We start from the raw sequence: 22,076 nt of genomic DNA on the forward strand, positions 1-22,076 counted from the left end.
TTTTCTCAGATGCTTATATGACTGCTACTGTGCAGGATATTGATGGTTCATTTTCATGTTAGCTCCAACAGAAAAAGAAAATGGGGAAAATTAGTTTGGTTCATTTTTTATTTTATTTTTTAAAAAGAAGGATAACTCCCGGTCTCTGCATCAGGACGATGCATGCAACCATATGTTATTAAAAGTGTAAAATCCAGCAGCCGAACACCATGGATCCAGAAATAAAACAGAAAACAATACTTGAGGCCATATACCTCGCGACAATACCTCCCCAGATAGCTAATATTGACATCTTGTGTTTCCACCGGAATGCGTAAACTCGTCGTTGAAGCCGTTTGTACCATCCGTCCTTATCCGTTTATCGACACCTTGATAGCCGGATACCTCTGAAGGAGAAAACGGAAGACAAATATGTCACATACCGTCCGTCTCCCGCTATTGTCGCACCACCTTAGATCTGACAGCAATAGGCTAAACATGACACCTCCGCTAGAGCCAGAGTGCATCATCTGCCGATAGCAAGGATGACTTGGCATCTTCATATAAGACGTCGTGTGTAGCATCCGTCGATAGCACATCCACCAGTGGCTTCACCTGTCGGCGACACGCAACGCTCGACAACTCCGAATGAGGCACATGTGTCACCTGCCGAGCCGCATCGAACCGGACCTTTTGACGGAAGGGACGTCCCATACCGCCACCGGCCTTAGAAGACCGTCACCACTTCGAGATCCAGACTCTGAATCACCCAAACAATCCCCGGAGTCCGCCACCGTTAATATAGAGGTGCCGCCGCCTCGATTTCGGGTGCTACAAGGAGCACCTACCGTTGCGCCAGCCGTTGTTGTCGCCCATACAACAACAACCGCCGCCGCAATCCCGCATCACACACCGTCGACGCCAGAGGAAGCTCCAGTAGCCACGCGCGTCCTGCGACATCCCCGTGTTCGGGATCCTAAGATCCGTCGCCACCGACACCACCAACAGGACCCACCATCTGGCACATCATCCCCGGAGGAGGGGAAGCTGTCGCCGCCATGTTTGGATCTAGGTCGGGGTTGCCACCGCGTCCGCCAAGACCAGGCCCAGACCGAACGTCGTCGCCGCCACCGGCCACGCCCAAACCTACCTCCATCCTCTGGCCATCTCACCCCGCATCACCACAAACGCCTCCAACATGAGCCACCGCATCACCATAGACCAAGGAAGAGGCCACATCTCCGCAGATCTGGCGCCCTCACCGTCGTACAGTCCGGAAGGAGGAGCGGCCCTCCGTTGCCGCCGTCGAACGCACAGGCTTGTTGGGGAACGTTGCATGGGAATAAAAAATTCCTACGCACACGAAGACCTATCATGGTGATGTCCATCTACGAGAGGAGATTTGGATCTATGTACCCTTGTAGATCGCACAGAAGGAAGCGTTAAGAAACGCGATTGATGTAGTGGAACGTCTTCACGTCCCTCGAACCGTCCCACGAACCGTCCCTCGATCCGTCCCACGATCCGTTCCGATCTAGCGTCAAACGGACGGCACCTCTGCGCTCAGCACACGTACAGCTCGACGATGATCTCGGCCTTCTTGATCCAGCAAGCAAGACGGAGAAGTAGATGAGTTCTCCGGCAGCATGACGGTGCTCCGGTGGTGATGATGATCTACTCCTGCAGGGCTCCGCCCGAGCTCCGCAGAAATCCGATCTAGAGGTAAAACTATGTGGTCTAGGGTTGAGTTGCACGTGGCAAAAGTTGTCTCAAATCAGCCCTAAAACTCCACTATATATAGGAGGGAGGGGGAGGGCTAGCCTTGAGGGACAATCCCTCAAGATGCGCCGGCCAAGGGGAGGAGGAGGACCCCTCCTCCAATTCGGTTTGGGAAGGAGGAGTCATCCTCTTCCTTCCCACCTCCCTATTTTCCCTTTTTCTTTTATTTTCCTTTGGTATTTTCTTATGTGGCGCCATGGGCCCCTTGGGCTGACTCCACCAGCCCACTAAGGACTTGTGGCGCCACCCTAGTGCCTTGGGCTCACTCCCGGGTGGGTGGGCCCCTCCCGGTGAACTCCCGGAACCCATTCGTCACTCCCGGTACACTGCCGGAATTGCTCAAAACTTTCCGGTGACCAAATGAGACCATCCTATATATCAATCTTCGTTTTCGGACCATTCCAGAAACCCTCGTGATGTCCGTGATCTCATCCAGGACTCCGAACAACATCCGGTAACCACACATATAACTCAACTATACTAAAACATCATCGAACCAAGTGTCCAGACCCTACAGGTTCGAGAACTATGCAGACATGCCCCGAGGCACTCCTCGGTCAATATCCAATAGCGGGATCTGGATGCCCATATTGGATCCTACATATTCTCCGAGGATCTTATCGGTTGAACCTCAGTGTCAAGGATTCATATAATCCCGTATGTCATTCCCTTTGTCCTTCGGTATGTTACTCTCCCGAGATTTGATCGTCGATATCCGCATACCTATTTCAATCTCGTTACCGACAAGTCTCTTTACTCGTTCTGTAATACAAGATCCCGTGACTTACACTTAGTCACATTGCTTGCAAGGCTTGTGTGTGATGTTGTATTACCGAGTGGGCCCCGAGATACCTCTCCGTCACACAGAGTGACAAATCCCAGTCTTGATCCATACTAACTCAACGGACACCTTCAGAGATACCTGTAGAGCACCTTTATAGTCACCCAGTTACGTTGCCACGTTTGATGCACACAAGGTATTCCTCCGGTGCCAGTGAGTTATATGATCTCATGGTCATAGGAACAAATAATTGACATGCAGAAAACAATAGAAATAAAACGACATGATCAATATGCTACGTTCATAGTGTGGGTCTAGTCCATCACATGATTCTCCTAATGATGTGATCCAGTTATCAAGTGACAACACTTGTATATAGCGAGAAAACCTTGACTATCAATGATCAACTGGCTAGCCAACTAGAGGCTTGCTAGGGACATTGTTTTGTCTATGTATCCACACATGTATCTATGTTTTCATTCAATACAATTATAGCATGGATAATAAACGATTATCTTTAAACAGTTAATATAATAATAACTATTTATCATTGCTTCTAGGGCATATTTCCAACAGGGCTCTGCCCGGTGCTGTCCCCCGACGGCGGCCGAGGGAAAGGAGGGATGGGTGGATGCGGATGGGGGCGAGCGACAACGGGGTTACGAGCGACTCTCCTTAGTTTGGTTGAGTTAAGTTGGATATGATTCCTCCTAAGCATTAAAAGAGTGTATCCGAATGATGAACATAGTCTAGCTAATTCAATCACATGTGTTATCTAATAGGTGTCTTTTGGCCTCTTCTTTAAAAAAAATATGCTCTTCGAAAGTTGCAAAGCTTATCATTTCAATTAATGCATGAACTTTTCTACACTGAAGTAGCTGGAGCGTATCTGTGTGGCATTACCCTTATAAAAGAATGTATTAAAAAGTTTGACATATATAGAGAGAGAGCTAGGGGAGTAGGGCGTTTTGGTGACCGAGCTCTATGTTGCCTTTTATTTTTGAAAATTTTAAATTTTAAACTTTTAACTTAAAAAAAATCTAAAAAAAAAATATGCAACTCTACAAGGATGAAATGTATGTGTGTTTAAAAATTTAGGATGAAATACCTTTAAATGCAACCTGTGCAAAAAAGATAAATTTCTGAACTTTGAGGATGATTGGTATCATTGTGTTAAAAAGCCTCGATTTGTCTTTTTTTGCACAACCCTCGTTTCAAGGTATTTCATCCTAAAAATTTATGTGTTATGTCTTCATGTATATCTGTATTTTTTTAAGATTTTTTTAAATTGTAAAAATATGAATTTTGGGTTTTCCAAAAACCGGCCTTCATGGAGGCCGAGCTTCAAAAGCATTTTTGGAGCTAGGGCATATTTATGTTACAGTAACAAAGCATGATCGGGAGGGTTAGCATACTTCATAAAAGCATGCATGATTGTACTGTTATATAATTAGTGGTGTTAAGTTATGCAAAAGCCTCGTGTAGGAAGTCCAGATTAGACCACTTCTCTTTTAGTCACTTTCCCCTCTAATTTTAATTTTCTGATTATTCTTATTGAGAACCATCTCCTGTAGAGTTCAAGATTTAGCAGCTCCGTCCCCTGTAACGGGCTGTCCTAGCTACAATTGCCATCATAATCCAGGCAACTGCAGGAACTCATGCTTACTGATGTCACATAACATTGTGCCACTATACATATTGTACATTTCATGGATGAACAAAGTCTTCATGTTCTTTTGCACTAATGCTTGTACTTCAATCATACAAATAACATAGCAAAGATATGTGAAACATGGGATACATTCTTCATCAGCTCGGATTAACTCTAGTTCCGAACTGGCAGAGGCTATGCTAATGGACCCAAGCGGTCCACATAGCTGCGGTACTAAGCAGCTTATTACAATTTACAATACGGCAATAACTGTATCGATCAAGCAAGACTTCTCACATCCCATTTTTTCTTTCTGCGGTCTGATAACCAAACACAGACCCTACGCTCACAATACATTCTTCATCTTCTGCTGCATGTCTCGCAAGTCAGACATGTTGTAGTGCTAGGCTTCCTAGCATTTGTTGTACTACTATAATCTTTTGCCTTCCTTCCACGTGCATTATCGTGTGTGCCGGCGCTTCCTAGCATCCGAAGTCATAGGAAACCAATCCTTGCAGCTCTGGGCCATTCAGCCTGCTGTTGTTCTCGAAGCTGGAAAAGTAACAGTTATGTCTTATTAGCCATTCATCGGATGAAGCCATATCAGCTATCAACTTCTGAATGACACAGCAGTCAAAAAAAGCTTATGAATGACACGACCTCAAACACCATCACCGTAACATTTCTAGTTTATGGAATCATGAAAACTAGACCATTGTCCTTGAGGACATCAGAGTACAAATATAGAGGTGTTTAGGACTCCAGATCCACATTAGTTCCACAAAATATGCTAGTGGACTTTGAGATATACCTTCGAAGAGGGAAGCTTGAGAATGGACCATCGACGGGGATCGTCCCACATAAGTCATTGTTAGACAAATCACTGCATCTCACAACGGCTTAAAAATCAGCAACCATATGCAGAGAATCAATGGCACAAGTAAATCGGGTGTATATATGTTAAGATAAGATGCACACTCACATGACTTTCAGGTTGGAGAGTTTGGCCAGCTCCCGTGGAATTGATCCAGCAAGTTTGTTGTTGTTCAAGCGCCTATAAGAAATTGCTTTAGTATTTCCTTGGGCTAGTTTGTTCACATATGAATTTAGATAGACAAACCTACGTCCTTTTAATACATCTAATTCTTAACTATGCGAAAAGCAAATTTTTAAATTGCATTTCAGTTTATTCAGAATTATGGCATGACTGCCCAGCCAGTTTGGGTACATCACTTGGACTAGAGATGTCATCAATTAGAAATGTGATTTTTTTTTGAGAAAAGGGGGCAATTAAGTGCAATCAGAGGACAATACATACATGAATCTGAGTGAGCTGAGCTTGGAAAGTGACTTGGGGATCCTTCCGGTGAGCTTATTGGCATACAGATCCAAGCTGATCAAATTCTTCAGCTTGCCCAATTCTTTTGGGATCTCGCCGTCGAGGTTATTCCTGTACAGCTCCCTGCAAATCAAGTTCCAATCGAGAAGATCAAACCATTTTGTTCCGTTCGAATAACAGAAACGGTGGAATTCATCATCGTAAGGGCACATACAGGTACTGAAGATTCACAAGGCGGCTGAGCTCGGGGCCGATGGAGCCGGAGACGTTGGAGTTGCCTAAATCCCTGCACAAGTTTGCCACAAAGAGTGTCACGCAACACGGTCATCCAACCAACAGGATGCAATATTGTTGAACTATGTATGACAGACACCGCGTTATTGATTAGGCTTGCAAGATAATTCATTTTTTTTTAAAAAAAAAATCAGTCCTTTTGAACAGTAGTGCGATTATTCAGTTGTTGCTTAAGCTAGCAATCCCTTGAACAAGACGCAAGTGGAAGACCAAAGACCATGGATATCCTTGCCAGCACGCAAGCAAAACTATTGAAAATTGAGCAGGCAATTTGACCTAGCAGTAATTCAAATCGAGCTGGGTTTCCGGGCTAATCCGAGCAGGCGCGGGGAAACCCTGGAAGACGAAAGCTTGATTGAGCGAGAGGAGAAGGAGCTGTAGCTTACAGGCGGACGACGCGGCTGGCGCTGTCGCAGGTGACGTGGAACCAGGTGCAGGGGTTGACGAGGGTGGGATCCCAGCTCTGGAGCACGCCGTTGGGGTCCGACAGCCGCATCCGCAGCGCGTACAGCGCGTCCCCCTCCTCGTTGGACGCCCTCGCCGCGCCGGCCGCCAGGCCCAGCAGGATGGCGGCGCCGGCGAGGAGGAGGAAGGAGGAGGGCGCGCGAGGCGGCGCCATGGCGGAGAGGAGAGGAGCGGCCGGGCGCGGGGGAGAGGAGGGCGGAGTAGATCGATGGGGCTGCTGCTGCTGCTCTGCTCTGCTCTGGCGTGGGAGGAGGAGGACGGGTGGTTGTGGAAATGGGAAAGGCAGTGCCAGTGCGTGACCGAGTGGTGTGGTCAATACGGCAAAGGATGGGTACAAGTCCACGGTCAAACTTCGGACCGGGCCGAGCACGCGGAGGAATCATTTTTTTCTGCAGAGGCTCTTGACAGGGGGAGGTCGTCACTGGTGAAAGGTGAGGAGGACAAAAGAAAAGCTGGAACCAACTGATCGAAAAGATTGTACTCCTAGATGGAACTGAAAGATGCGATGCGATGCAAGCAATTCATGATCTTGATGATGAAGCTGTACACGTCAGACCTCGCTGGGAAATTCTTATACTCCGTCCGTCTCAAAATAAGTGTCTCAAGCTTAGTATAACTTTATACTAAAGTTAGTATAATTTTTTTTACATAGAGTTAGTATAAAATTAAGACATTTATTTTAGAACAAAGGGATCCATTTTATAAAAAAAATCAGACCTCGCTAGGAACTCCTTTTCTCTCTGAATACAAACCCAACAACCCTAGTTACATTTCCATGTTAAAGAAAAGAATTGTGAGTAAAAAATAATAATCTTAGTACATAATGAAAAACATAATCGGCTCACGATAGAAAATAACGCCATTGTGGAATGAAAGTCACGTACAGTTTTATTTGATTCCCTCGCATCATTTTGTTAAGCATAGTAGCTTAATAGTATGTGTGTTATCTAAAATGCCTTTCGGAGCTCGGCCTCCATGGCGGCCGGTTTTTAAAAACTTAAAATTCATCTGAATTCATATTATTACATTTCAAAAAAAATACAGATATATATGAAGGCATAACACACATGCGTGTAAATTTTTAGGACGAAATACATTAAAATGGGGGTTGTGCAGAAAAGACAAATCCATGGCTTTTCAACACTGGTACTATTTATTCAAAAATTAATGAAATTATTCTTTTTGTATAGATCGTATTTTAAGGTATTTTATTTTTAATTTTTACACATACGTACATTTCATTCTTGCATACTTGCATATATTTTATTTTTTATTTTTTTTTGAAATTGAAAAGTTCAAATTTTAAAATAATAAAGGGTTTCATGGAGGCCGAGCTCCAGAAGGACCTACTCGTGTGTTATGCTTCAACTACCTACAAAAGAAAAATAATAATAGAATGACTAAGGCTACATTATAAATGACGTAAAGGTAAAATGTACCTTGTAAACATAACCAAAAGACCATATCCAACCATGTGATATTAGAAATTTTATGTAAACTTTTCGACCCAAAAGAGGTAGAACATCAACAATCTTGAATGTTCTTTTACAAGTATGCCCTTGTCCATAGCAACTTCTTTTATGTTGTTTCGTTTTTGTCCATAGCAACTTCTTTTATGTTGTTTCGTTTTTGTCCATAGACACCATTTCGTCATGTTAAATCAGAGTCATTCAAATCCTCCCTACTACTCCCTCCATCTTAAAATAAATGTCTTAATTTTATATTAAATTTAGCAAGTTTTATTAAAGTTGAGACGTTTACTTTGGAACAGAGGGAGTATTCTCTTGAATCTTATAACCTCTTTAAATGAGGTGTCTAGTTGAAATGCATCTTCCAAATAGAAAAAAGAAAAGTGTACTTTTCGTCCCTCAACTTTGAAAACGGACAAGTCGCACCCTCAACTTCTGAAACCGGACAAGATTTGTCTTGGTTTTGACCGGTTTTGGATCCGTCTCACCCCTATTTTGACTATACCTACTCAAATTCGCGTACCTTTCTCATGTTCACGTATTGTTTTCAAATTTGGGTACTTTTTTCATATCCGTATACTTCTCTAAAATTCATGCACTTTTTCATATCCGCATACATATTCCAGGTTCACGCATTTTTTTCAAATCCACGTAATTCTGTAAAGTTCACGTAAATTTTTTCAAATTCATGTAGTAATTCTTTTAAAATTCATTTACTTTTCTCAAATTTGAGTACAATATTTTTGAGACAGTTCATGAATTTGAAAATTTATGTCAACTTGAAAAAAGTATGTGGATTTGAAAGACATGTACGCAAATTTGAAAAATAATATGCGGATTTTAAAAATTACGTGAACTTGAAATAAGTATGTGAATTTCAGAAAAAGAGCACAAATTTGACAAAACCACGTGAATTTCAAGAAAAAGGTATGTGAATTTGAAAATTATTTCATGGATTGGAAACAATACACGAATTTGAAAAAAAATATGCAAACTTGTAAAAAGTATGCGCATTTGAAACAAGCATGCGAATTCAAAAACAGTTCATGGGTATGAAAAAAGTAATTGGATTTTATAAAATGACACAAACTAGAAAAAACACGTGGATTTGAAATAAGTACACAAATTTCAAAAACTTCATGGATGTGAAAAATATGTGAATCTAAAAAACTGCACGGATTTGAAAATGGCATGTTATTTTTTTTAAATAACCACAGTTCGAAAAATTTATGCAAATTTGAGTCAGCGCTAGTCCAGACCAGGGTGAGTCAGCACAAAAACGGGTCAAAACCAAGATCAGGGAAAAATCATGTCCGATTTCAGGGTATGTCAACTTGAAAAACATGTATGCAAATTTGAAAAAAACGTGCGGATTTTAAAAATTACGTGAACTTGATAAGTATGTGTATTTCAAAAAAAGAGCATGAATTTGACAAAATCACGTGAATTTCAAGAAAAAGGTATGTGAATTGGAAAATTATTTCATGGATTGGAAACAATACATGAATTTGAAAAAATATATGCAAACTTGTAAAAAAGTATGCGCATTTGAAACAAGCATGCGAATTCAAAAACAGTTCATGGATATGAAAAAAGTAACTGGATTTTATAAAATGACACAAACTTGAAAAAACACGTGGATTTGAAATAAGTACACAAATTTCAAAAACTTCATGGATATGAAAAATATGTGAATTTTTAAAATTATGTGAATCTAGAAAACTGCGCGGATTTAAAAAGGGTATGTGATTTTTTTTAAATAATCACAGTTCAAAAAATTTATGCAAATTTGAGTCAGCACTAGTCCAGACCAGGGTCAGTCAGCACAAAAACGGGTCAAAACCGAGATCAGGGAAAAATCATGTCCGATTTCAAGGTATTTCAACTTGAAAAAAGTATGTGGATTTGAAAAACATGTACGCAAATTTGAAAAAATCTACGGATTTTAAAAATTACGTGAACTTGAAATAAGTATGTGAATTTCAGAAAAAGAGCACGAATTTGACAAAATCACGTGAATTTCAAGAAAAAGGTATGTGAATTTGAAAATTACTTCATGGATTGGTAACAGTACACGAATTTGAAAAAAATATGCAAACTTGTAAAAAGTATGCGCATTTGAAACAAGCATGCGAATTCGAAAACAGTTCATGGATATGAAAAAAGTAATTGGATTATATAAAATGACACAAAGTTGAAAAACACGTGGATTTGAAATAAGTACACAAATTTCAAAAAACTTCACGGATATGAAAAATATGTGAATTTTTAAAAATTATGTGAATCTAGAAAACTGCGCGGATTTGAAAAGGGTATGTGATTTTTTTTTAAATAATCACAGTTCGAAAAATTTATGCAAATTTGAGTCAGCACTAGTCCAGACCAGAGTGAGTCAGCACAAAAACGGGTCAAAACCGAGATCAGGGAAAAATCATGTCCGATTTCAGTAGTTGCGGATGCAAGTTGTCTGATTTCGGGGTAGAGAGACAAATCTAGACTACGCCAAGAGTTAAGGGATGAAAAATATTATTTTCTCAATAGAAAATGGCTGCAGTACTTTTTGTATATACACTTTTCTTTGACCTGAAGAGAAATATAGAAGCGTAATGGAGAAAAAGGTTAAAAATTCAAATGGGTTGATATTTAAGTTGGGCAAACCTGATTGAATATTCACTTCGGTGCTCAAGTTCAAATGAGCCTGATGAACGGTAAAATTAAAATAAAAATAATTTAAAAAATCCATTTTTTTTGTGGTGGAAGATGCCATGTGTGTGAAGTGAGGACATTCAAGTAGCTCGCCACAAATAAAAATCCAGTACTGTGTGATTTTTAGAAGTTTCTCGGATACTTGAAATTTATCTTTGTCTAAACTTCATAAAATTTTGCCCGGAGATCACCCATTTGAACATCTTGCGAAAACATTTTCAATTTTTTGTTTACTATTTTTAGCGGTTTTACTCTTCATAGCGGTGCTCATCCGAGTCCAGGAGCCAAATGGCCACATCCCAAACTAATACTTAAATTAACACGAGCTCTCATTTGTGCAGAGTGGAATAGGGGGAATAGAGAACAGGCACAAACTTCATCTTTAATGATAATACTTAATACTTAACTAGTAAAAGGGCCTGTGCGTTGCACCGGGTGTAAAAAAAAATATGCTTAGACAGTTGGAAAAAACTACCACTAAAACAACATTGCAATCAGTTCACACACACCTCTCACGGCTCCCAATTTCACTCGAAATTCAGTTCAGGCTGGGGATTTAGGAGTGGTATGTGGTAAACGTCAAAGGGAGGCCTTCTCTTTTATGTACCACTTCCATCATTGGGTTGGTGCTGCAAATTTTATTTTGTGGTTGTTTTGCGCGCATTTGACTAATTTCTTGTTGTCCTGGTGCCACTCAATGGCAGTGACTGCTTTCTTGTGCAGATTAGTCTAGCCCGTCAAAGGGGGCTGATTTTCAAAAATTCATTTCTCAGCCCAGACTCATCTGCGCCCCAGGCTGAATAAAAAGATCAAAACGAATACTAAAATAATTTTAAAAATTCAAAAAATGCAGGGTAGATAATTTGATGCATGAGGTCCGCTTTAATTTTGAAATCATTTGGACATCTAAGCAGCCTTCGCAAAAAGACAAATTCCGGGTCTCTAAAAAAGTTTACTATTTATGCACTGTTTTGATTTGATTTGTCTTTTTTGCTAGAGTTGCTTAGGTCTTCAAATGATCTGAAAATTAGGGCGGACCTCACGCAAAAACTTATCTACCATGGAAAGAAAAAATAGAATTTTGTTGAATTTGTTTAGCATTTCTTTTGATCGGGTGCAGATGAGACTGGGCATCTCTGATTTCTGCCAACAATAAACCCGATTGCATTGTTTGGCTTGTGCTTTGTGCTGCACAGAGAAAAGAATTACCAACATGACACGAATGACAAATCTCATGCCTAACTTGCAGAGCAGACCAACCCACAGCAGAGAATCCTTGCTGTGCATGCAGAACTGCGGTATGAGTGGCATTTTCATACCGAATTTATTTTGAATCCGGATGCTGCGCGAGTGGTTTGCGGGTTGAATAGGCAAAACTGCAGGGGTGTTTGTGTAAGAATGAAATGACAGAAAACGGTTTGACTTAAAATTGGACTGCGGGTTTATTAATAGAAAACAGAAGGGCTTTTTTACAAAAATGCCATGACGGACGACCAAAAACCCTATTTGCTTTATTATTAGGGAGAGATAAAAGCATGTGTTCCGAATAAGTTAACCAAAACAAGATTATTTTGAGTAGGACCATTCCCTACTCTTCTCATTTAAAAAAAAACAAAAAGCAAATTAAGAATTATGTTGTTTGGAGAAGCCCTAGATAATGTAATTAATGTAATGTATATAGTTACTTGTTAATTGTTTGTTATTATCTGTCAAACTCTGATTTGCTCCCTAAAGTCTTGGTTCAAGTGTCTCAGCTGTGGCTTCAATCCTGGAATTGTAACTCGGTGCATCATCAAGAAATTAAAATGTAAGCTTCTGGGTGTAACCATTCAAGGAGGTGTTTGGTGGCCGAATTACGAGAGGGGGATACGATTACTTGGCGCTTGTTTCGTCACAGCTCCGTGCCGTGTTATCATGTCTCGTCGCTATACAAAAGTTTTGTTTTCTTTTCGAAACGGGTCGCTATACAAAAGTGAATAAACGCCAAACCGACCGTATTGGGATCCCGTTTCTGCACGAGCTGCTCAAATTAAGGGCATGGAGTACATGAAGGGCTTGTTTGGTTAACCCCTTCCCACAAGGGGATTGAAGTGGATTGAAGTGGATTAAGGTGAATTTTAACTTGTAGAAAATTTAATCCCTTTCAATCCCCTCCAAACTCCTTTAAATTTCGAGAAACCAAACAAGGCCGAAAGAGGGTGACAGAGCATCGGCAGCCACGCCATGTTAGTATGAGGTACATAGAACAGAGAGAGCCACGAGCAGAGCAGCCAACAGCGTGCATGCTAGGGGAGGAACAGCGGTTGGAAACACATGGGATTGGAATAGCGGTGGCGGCGTGCATAGTAGGGGAGGGAACCGACTCCTCTGTCGTGCCCAAAGGTACGATGCCTTCTTAACCAACTTTAGCAGACCCCGCATTCGTTCGGCCCGCAAAACATGTTTGCAGTTCGCGTAAAAACGTCTATGCGGGCCGGCGCGCATGGACGCAGATGCAGACCCCACATAACGGATCCGTAAAAAAGCATATTTACGGAATATGCTTTGGTGAGGAAAACGCGGGCTGAAATGTCCCCTCACCAACCACTTTCGCTCATATGCGGGGCACCGCAACGGCGAGGTGGAAACCCGCGAATACGCGAGTTGGGGCCGAGATTTTGCTGTGCCCCACAAAAATATTTGCAGGCCGGGGCGGGATGCGGGGTTTGATCGGGCAGGTTTTTCTGCCCCGGCCCGTATTTTGACGGTTATTTTTCAGATCGGGCGGGATACGGGGTCTGCTAGAGTTGCTCTTAGGCTACTCATAATGTGAGCAACATATAATAGTATTATGTAGTACTTCATCCGTTTCTAAATATAAGTCCTTTTAAACATTTTATTTATTAAAGGACTACATACGAAACAAAATGAATGAATTTATACTTTAAAGTATGTCTATATACATACGTATGTGGTATTTTAATGAAACCTTTAAAAAGACTTATATTTAGAAACGAAGAGAGTATATGATACTATTTTTATAATGCATAGTATTATAAAATAGTATAACATGCATGAAACATAGTAGCATAACACTTAACATAATACGGTATCTACCTATATTATTCTAACTCTCTTTCTTTTTTAACTGTTTGCCACGTCAATATGTTTGCTAGTTCGAAGTATATATGATACTACCTAACTTATTTCCATTATGACCAGCCTTAGGACACGAGCAAACACAAAGCGGACCCCTATTTGACAGCCGCAGCTGGTATTTCCTATTGTATGCCAGTTAATGTGCATTTTGTTAACGGACACCTGCAACATTTTCAAATAGACCGGTCCATCTAACGTGTTTTTGTGTGTTTTCAATCCGCAAAAAAGCACATGTTTCACGAATCAAATCAGTGACCTCCCGAGTCAAGTCAAGTTGGTATAACCATCAAGACACCGAGCAGGATGTGGTAAGCTTCAAATTTTCTCTCTTTCATATTTTTTTTTCATTTTTCCCCTTTTCACTTACTATTTTCTTTTCTACCGGGTAGATAATTTATTTAGCAAATACGTGAATGTTTATGCAAATAGATGAATTCTTTTTTTGATATTCAATGAACCTTTTTTCAAGTATATGAGATTTTTTTCAAAATTGATGAACTTTTTTAAAAATAGGCGAACTCATTTCAGCATTGGTGAACTTTTTTCTAATGCGATACAGTTTTTAAATATTCTATGAACATTTAAAAAAATGATGAACTATTTTACAAAGTCGATGAATTTTCCAGAATAGACGGACTCATTTCAGAAGCAATGAACTTTATTACGAATTTATGAAATTTTAAAAAAATTGATGAACTTTTTGTCAAATTCAATGAACCTTTTTTAAAGAGTGAACTTTTTTAAATCTGTTAAACCTTTTTTGATTTCAAATAATATAAGAAATAAAAAACCTGGGAGGTTTGTTCCTATTGGATCAACAGAAAAAAAAGGAAAAAAAACTGGCTACTAGCGTGCTCCAGCAAAGCGAGCGACTTAGCATTGCGAGGTAAACTTGTCCCCTCGCGGCTTCACTGAATCGCGCGAGCAACGGCGCGAGACGGGCCAACCCACTAGGAGGGTTTTAGCATTGCGAGGTAAACTTGTTCCCTCAACCGGGTTTTTTCTGTTTTTTTTTTCTTTTGCTGGTTTCCGTTTTTTTCCTGTTTTCTTTCCTTTTTAGTTTCGGTTTTTTGTCTCTGTTTTTTATTTATTCTTTTATTCTTTTGCTTTTCTTTTAATTTTATCCTTTATCCTTTCTTTTCAAAAATAATAATCCAAATTGTGTTCAAGATTTCAACAATTGTTCGTGGTTTAATAAAAATAACACAATTCAAACTTTGTTTATTGTATATCACAAAAATGTTTGATGTGTATTGAAATAATGGTCAGCGTATATCGCAGAAACGTTCAACTTACGTTTCAAATTTGCTAAACTATATCACAGAAATGCTCAATGTGTATTTAAAGAATTTAGCGTATATTACAAAAATGTTCAACGTTTATTTTTAAATTTGTTCATATTTTTTGTAAATTCGAATTTTGTGTTTATGTTTTCAATAATTGGTCACATATGAAAAGTTTGTTTGAATTTACAAAAAAGTTCATGATTTTCAAACATTGTTCAGAAGTTGTAAGGAAAATTGTTCACATTTATTTCCAAGAAATGTTGATTTAAAAAAAAACGGATCTACGGGATTTTTTCAGACAATCTCGCGAAGATTTATTTAACTAAGACCAATGTTTACAGGAATGAATGCAAGATCACCGGGATTGTCTAACCGCACATGACGGCCAACCCCTAACCTAATAACATGCTTCGCCAAGTTGTGAGCCTCGAAATTTGAGCTCCTAAAATCATGAACAAAAGTACAGGAAATAAATTAGTTTTTATGATCTATAATCTCATGTAATATAGCTCCATAGCTTGGCGGGCTTCCTTGCTTGATATCATCCACCACCACCTTGTAATCTGAAGCCACATATATGTTTTGCACATTGGGATTATCCGCTAAAGCTAAGGCCTCGCGCACCGCTAATGCTTAAGGAGCTGCCGGATCTTTATACCTTTGAAGACAATGGTGACACACCTTGGAATGTTCCATTGTGATCACGACATATGGCTGCAGCAACCCCTAGTCTCTCATTTGGTGAAATAGCAGCATCAACATTTACCTTCAACACAATCGTCGACGGAGGGATCCATTGGGATAGCCGAGCCACCTGTGGCCTCGTTGGAGCATTGCCAAGATCCTTTAACACATGTAAATCTGTGATGTAAGACTAGATAAAGAGATTGACCGATTGTGGGCTTTAGAACTCTTCCTCATTTATGGATTTCTGTCGCGTCCTCCACACCGCCCAAAGAGTGACAATCATTAAAACAAAGTACTGGTGTGGTAGCTCCTCATGCTAAGAGAACAACCAGCTTCTTGCATTAGGATCCATGTTTAAACTCATCTTCTCCACCAGCTCGTCCTTCGCGAGCGCCCAGATACATCTGGACATGGTGCACTCCAAAAGTGCATGTCTCCACGAATCCTCTCGCCCACACAAGGCACAAACCTTAGAGTTGGCCATGTGACGATGTCATAGCAGGTCCATCGTTGGCATCGAATGTCGAACCAGGCGCCATAAGAATGCCTTCAATTTTGAGGGGACCTAATTATGCCAAAGCTTCGTCCATTCTTTGCTCGTCGTACCTGGTCCCGATTCTCCTCCATTTTCCTTCTAGCAAGTTCTCCCGATGCTCGCGCGTGTTGATCACCATGCGGTATGCCAAATGGACAGAGAAAGTCTTGTTCCTCTCAGTCGGTCATGCCCAGAAATCATCCGCCTTCCTTGTGCATAAAGGTATAGCCATGATAGTGTCAGCATCAAAAGCTAGAAATGTGGTTCTTATGAAGTCTTCCTTCCATGTTGTTGTGGTTCCATCAATCAGCCCCGACACCAATGTTGGGCGGTCACTTGTGAGAGCCGTAATCGGTCGCAAGGATCCCAGCCTGGGTAACCAATTTGTATCCCAAATGTTGGTATTTTGCCCGTTTCCCATGCACTTGATCACCCCTTGTTTCAGAATTTCTCTGCCATCAAGAATAGCTCTCCAGATCTATAATGGGTGGTGATACGTCTCCATCGTATCTACTTTTTCAAACTCTTTTGCCCTTGTTTTGGACTCTAATTTGCATGATTTGAATGGAACTAACCCGGACTGACGCTGTTTTCACCAGAATTGCCATGGTGTTGTTTTTGCGTAGAAATAAAAGTTCTCGGAATGACCTGGAAATTTACGATGATTTTTTGTGGAATATATAAAAAATACTGGCGCAAGAATTACCTGGAGGGACGGAGCCAGGAGCCCACAAGCCCAGGAGGCGCGGGCCCCCCTGACCGCGCCTGGGAGGCTTGTGAGGCCCTCGTGGCTCCGCCGCCTCCAACTCCAACTCTATATAGTCTCTTTCGCCCGGAAAAAAATAAGAGAGAAGAGTTCATCGCGTTTTATGACACGGAGCCGCCGCCACCACCTGTTCTTCCTGTGGAGGGCAGATCTGGAGTCCGTTCTGGGGTCCGGAGAGTGGAAATCGTCGCCGTCATCATCACCAACCATCCTTCATCGCCAATTCCATGATGCTCTTCACCGTTCGTGAGTAATCTCATCGTAGGCTTGCTGGACGGTGATGGGTTGGATGAGATCTATCATGTAATCGAGTTAGTTTTGATGGGGTTTGATCCCTATTATCCACTATGTTCTGAGATTGATGTTGCTACTACTTTGCTATGCTTAATGCTTGTCACTAGGGCCCGAGTGCCATGATCTCAGTTCTGAACCTATTATGTTTTCATAAATATATGTGTGTTCTTGATCCTATCTTGCAAGCTGTAGTCACCTACTATGTGTTATGACCCGGCAACCCCGGAGTGACAATAGCCGGAACCACTCCCGGAGATGACCATAGTATGAGGAGTTCATGTATTCACTTTGCGCTAATGCTTTGTTCTGGTTCTCTATTAAAAGGAGACCTTAATATCCCTAAGTTTCCATTAGGACCCCGCTGCCACGGAAGGGATGGACAATAGATGTCATGCAAGTTCTTTTCCTTAAGCACGTATGACTAAATACGGAATACATGCCTACATTATGTTGATGAACTCGTGCTAGTTACATATCACCCTATGTTATAACTGTCACATGATGAATGTCATCCAGCATAATTATCCATCACCGATCCAATGCCTACGAGCTTTTCCTACTGGTCCTTGCTATGTTACTTTACCTCTACTATTGTCACTGTTGCTACTGTTACCGTTGCTACCATTACTGTCACACTACTCTGTTAGTGAAACTTTGCTGCAGATACTAAGTCTTTCAGGTGTGGTTGAATTGACAACTCAACTGCTAATACTCGAGAATATTCTTTGGCTTCCCCTTGTGTCGAATCAACAAATTTGAGTTGAATACTTTACCCTCGAAAACTGTTGCGATCCCCTATACTTGTGGGTTATCAAGACTATTTTCTGGCGCCGTTGTCGGGGAGGCATAGCTCTATTCTCTGAGTCACTTGGCATTTACGTCTGTTGATCACTATGAGGAATCCGAGAGATCCAAAAACTAAAGTCTTGCCCTCAACTACGAGCACAGGTAAGGAACTGCCATCTAGATCTGCACTTGATTCACCCTCAGTTATGAGTAAGTTTGCGACACCACCACCACTTGCTAGAAATTCTGATATGTCGCATGTGCTTGATGATGCTACTTCTGCTATCCATGATGCTTATGATGATGCTTTGCTTGATACTGCTTTGCCACTGGGTGCATTCCTTGATGCACAAATTGCTAGAGTTGCTGCTGAATGTGATGATACTTCTGAAACTGCTGAAATTATTGAAGTAGAACCTGCTGTTTCACCTGTTAGAACTAGCTCTCCTAGATATGAATTACCTGATATACCTGAGGGTTATGTTATGGAGGGAGAGGTAGCTGAGGACTTTCTCGCTTGTAAGGATAGCTATGATCTTGAGAATTTCTTGCGCAAGTGGAAAGAAAAATCTCTGAACGCTAGAATGAAATACGATCCTAAATTTGCTACTTCACCTATGTTTGTGACTGATAAGGATTATGAATTCTCTGTCGATCCTGAGTTAATCACTTTGGTCGAATCTGATCCTTTCCATGGTTATGAGTCTGAAACGGTTGTAGCACATCTTACCAAACTACATGATATAGCCACCCTATTCACGAGTGAGGAAAGGATTCACCACTACTATATCCTTAAGTTGTTTCCTTTCTCGCTAAAGGGTGATGCTAAGACTTGGTTCACTTCTCTTGCTCCTGGTTGTGTGCGTAGTCCCCATGATATGATTTATTACTTCTTTGAGAAATATTTTCCTGCCCATAAGAAACAAGTTGCCTTGCAGGATATATATAACTTTGTGCAAGTTGAAGAAGAGAGTCTCCCACAAGCTTGGGGGAATCTTGTCCAGTTACTGAATGCTTTGCCTGATCACCCTCTTGACAAAAATGAAATACTTGATATCTTTTATAATGGACTAACCGATGCTTCTAGGGACCACCAAGATAGTTTTGCTGGTTGTGTTTTCAAGGAACGAACTGTGGAACAAGCTGGGATTCTATTGAATAATATCTTGAGCAATGATAATGCTTGGACTATTCCCGAACCACTTCCGAAGCCAACTCCGAAGAAAAGAGGTATTCTATTCCTCAGTCCTGAAGATATGCAAGAAGCCAAGAAATCTATGCAAGAGAAGGGCATTAAATCTGAAGATGTCAAGAATCTACCACCTATCGAAGAAATACATGGTCTTGATAACCCGACACAGGTAGTAGAGGTAAATTCTCTTCGTACATTCAATGAGAGTGATATTGCTTTTGATAAACCTGCTAGCTTATGCTTAGATGAATTTGATAACTTTGTTGCCAAACAACAAAGTTTCAATGATTATGTTAGCAGACAATTGAGGCAAAATGCTTGTATGATTGATCATATAAGTGCTTGTGTGGATAGAAATGTCAATGATCTTAAGCTTTTGAGTAAACATGCCTCTATGGTCACTACTCAAGTAGAACAAGTACTTAAGGCTCAAAATGACTTGCTCAATGAGTTGAATGGCAATTCTATTAGAGTCGTCACTAGAGGTGGTAGAATGACTCAGGAACCTTTGTATCCTGAGGGCCATCCTAAGAGAATTGAACAAGATTCTCAAGGAGTTAGCACTGAGGCACCTAGTCATCCTAGTAATAGAAGAAAAAGAAAGATGATAGGAACTTGCATGCTAGCAAACCTGCCGCTGTTACACCTGAGAATCCAAATGATGTCTCTTTTTCTGATGCCGAAACACAATCTGGTGATGAACATGAGCCTAGTGACAATATCGATAGTAGTGTTCATGTTGATGCTCAACCTAGCAATGATAAGGATGTGGAGATTGAACCTAGTGTTGATCTTGATAACCCACAACCTAAGAATAGGAGATATGATAAGAACGACTTTATTGCTAGGAAGCATAGTAAATAAAGAGAACCATGGGTTCATAAACCCATGCCCTTTCCTCCCAAACCATCCAAGAAAAAGGATGATGAGGATTTTGAGCGCTTTGTTGAAATGATTAGACCTGTCTTTCTGCAAATGCGTTTGACAGATATGCTCAAAATGTCTCCTTATGCTAAGTACATGAAAGATATTGTGACTAATAAAAGGAGGATACCTGAGGTTGAGATTTCCACCATGCTTGCTAATTACACCTTCAAGGGTGGAACTCCTAAGAAACTAGGTGATCCCGGAGTGCCCACTATACCTTGCTCCATTAAAGGAAACTACGTTAGAACTGCTTTATGCGATCTTGGAGCCGGTGTTAGTGTTACGCCTCTCTCTCTTTATCATAGACTTGAATTGGATAAGTTGACACCCACTAAAATGTCTTTGCAAATGGCCGACAAATCAACTGCTTTTCCTATCGGCATTTGCGAGGATGTGCCTGTTGTGGTTGCTAACGTTACTATCTTAACGGACTTTGTTATTCTGGATATTCCCGAGGATGATGCCATGGCGGTCATCCTTGGAAGACCCTTTTTAAACACTTCAGGAGCTGTTATTGATTGCAACAAAGGCAATGTCACTTTCCATGTGAATGGTAATGAGCATACGGTGCTCTTTTCGAAGAAACAATATCGAGTACATTGCATCAATGCTATTGAAAAAACTTCATCAATTCTTATTGGAAGATTTGAATACCCTATACCTATTGTCAAGATGAAGTATGATTTACTTGTTGGGGATATGCACATCCCCATTGAGGTAACCTAGTGATTATTCGAAAATTCTCCGGTTTTATGCGAGTCGAAAAAAGGTTGTCAAGGAGACTTAATCAACCTCATTGACAGATTTCTTTTGATGACCATGAGATGGATGAATCTAAGACTCACAACCTTCTGCCCCCAACTTTTACTTTCCGTTGTTTAGAAGAAAAATGATAAATTTAGCTTTAGTTTTTCCTGTTTTCTGCTTTTTGCGTCCCTTAGAAAAGTGTCCCGAAAATAAAAGTTCTTCAAATGCCCTGAAAATCAAGTATGATTTTTTCTGGATTTTTTGAAAAATTTCGAGATAAAGAGCTAGTCACGGGGATGCACCAGTGGGCCACAAGCCCAGGAGGCGCGAGCACCCCACTGGCCGCGCCTGCCAGGCTTGTGGGCCCCACGTGGCCCCCTCCACTTACTCCAGCTCCCATCTCCTTCTCCTACCTCCAGAAAAATTCATGCCATAGCTCAAACCCGTGTTCTTGCTCTTCTTGCTGCATTTTTCGATCTCCTTGTGCAAAGCCCCATTCACCAAACTGTTTTGGGGGGATTGTTCCTTGGTATGTGACTCCTCCATTGGTCCAATTAGTTTTTGCTCTAGTGCCTTATTCGTTGCGTATTTTTGCTGTCTTGGTGACCATGTTCTTGAGCTTTGCATGTTAATTTTAGTTGGTCCCAAGTAGTTTTGATGCATGATATGGCTTCTAGGCACTTGTAGGAGTAGTTGCTATGAGTTTTGTTGAGCCTTGTTCATTTTTCTTTTGAGTCACTAAAAATTTCAGAAAAATAAGATGTTCAAGAAAAACCATCATGGTGGTTCTTCAACCAAGAGGGGTCCCCATCTCGTGATTTGGGAGCCCGATCCTTACCAACCGAGGAACGCACAAGTACAACCATGTGAATGGCCTTCTGATGAATTCATGATTGATGCAGGTTTCAAAGACGAGTTTGATACATTTGTTCACAACACTAGGCTCGAGGAATTCATCTCCGATAAATGCAAACAGTAAAACGGAGATATTACATAACCAGAGTAGAGACAGAGGAGTATGAGAGGGAGGCAAAGGTGGCTCGCCTCCGTGAGGCAGCTATTCTGGCGGTAGCTGCCGCGTTCCCGTACAACCCCCATTATGATTTTGGATATCGCCAGGACCAGCCATGGGAGTAGACCAACTTAGGCCAAAAGCCTAAGTTTGGGGGAGTATGTGTTTCTCACCGACTTTATATTCATGCTCACGCTTTCACTTTGATAGTCGGTGTTGACACCTTGCCACTATATCATCCAT

General features: G+C 41.0%; 1 protein-coding gene across 1 annotated transcript; it reads right to left on the minus strand.

Moving 5' to 3' along the window:
- Positions 1 to 4,244: 4,244 nt before the first annotated feature.
- On the minus strand, positions 4,245 to 6,580 carry LOC123409785 (leucine-rich repeat protein 1-like). The gene is made up of 6 exons (XM_045102656.1): positions 6,210 to 6,580; positions 5,744 to 5,815; positions 5,509 to 5,652; positions 5,173 to 5,244; positions 5,002 to 5,073; positions 4,245 to 4,742 (listed from the first exon to the last, which is right to left on the minus strand). Exons 1-6 carry the CDS (start codon positions 6,440 to 6,442, stop codon positions 4,673 to 4,675), a joined length of 663 nt encoding a protein of 220 aa, XP_044958591.1. The 5' UTR covers positions 6,443 to 6,580; the 3' UTR covers positions 4,245 to 4,672.
- Positions 6,581 to 22,076: the final 15,496 nt, after the last annotated feature.

This window comes from Hordeum vulgare, chromosome 7H (genome assembly GCF_904849725.1).
Source record: "Hordeum vulgare subsp. vulgare chromosome 7H, MorexV3_pseudomolecules_assembly, whole genome shotgun sequence".
NCBI lineage: Eukaryota > Viridiplantae > Streptophyta > Magnoliopsida > Poales > Poaceae > Hordeum > Hordeum vulgare.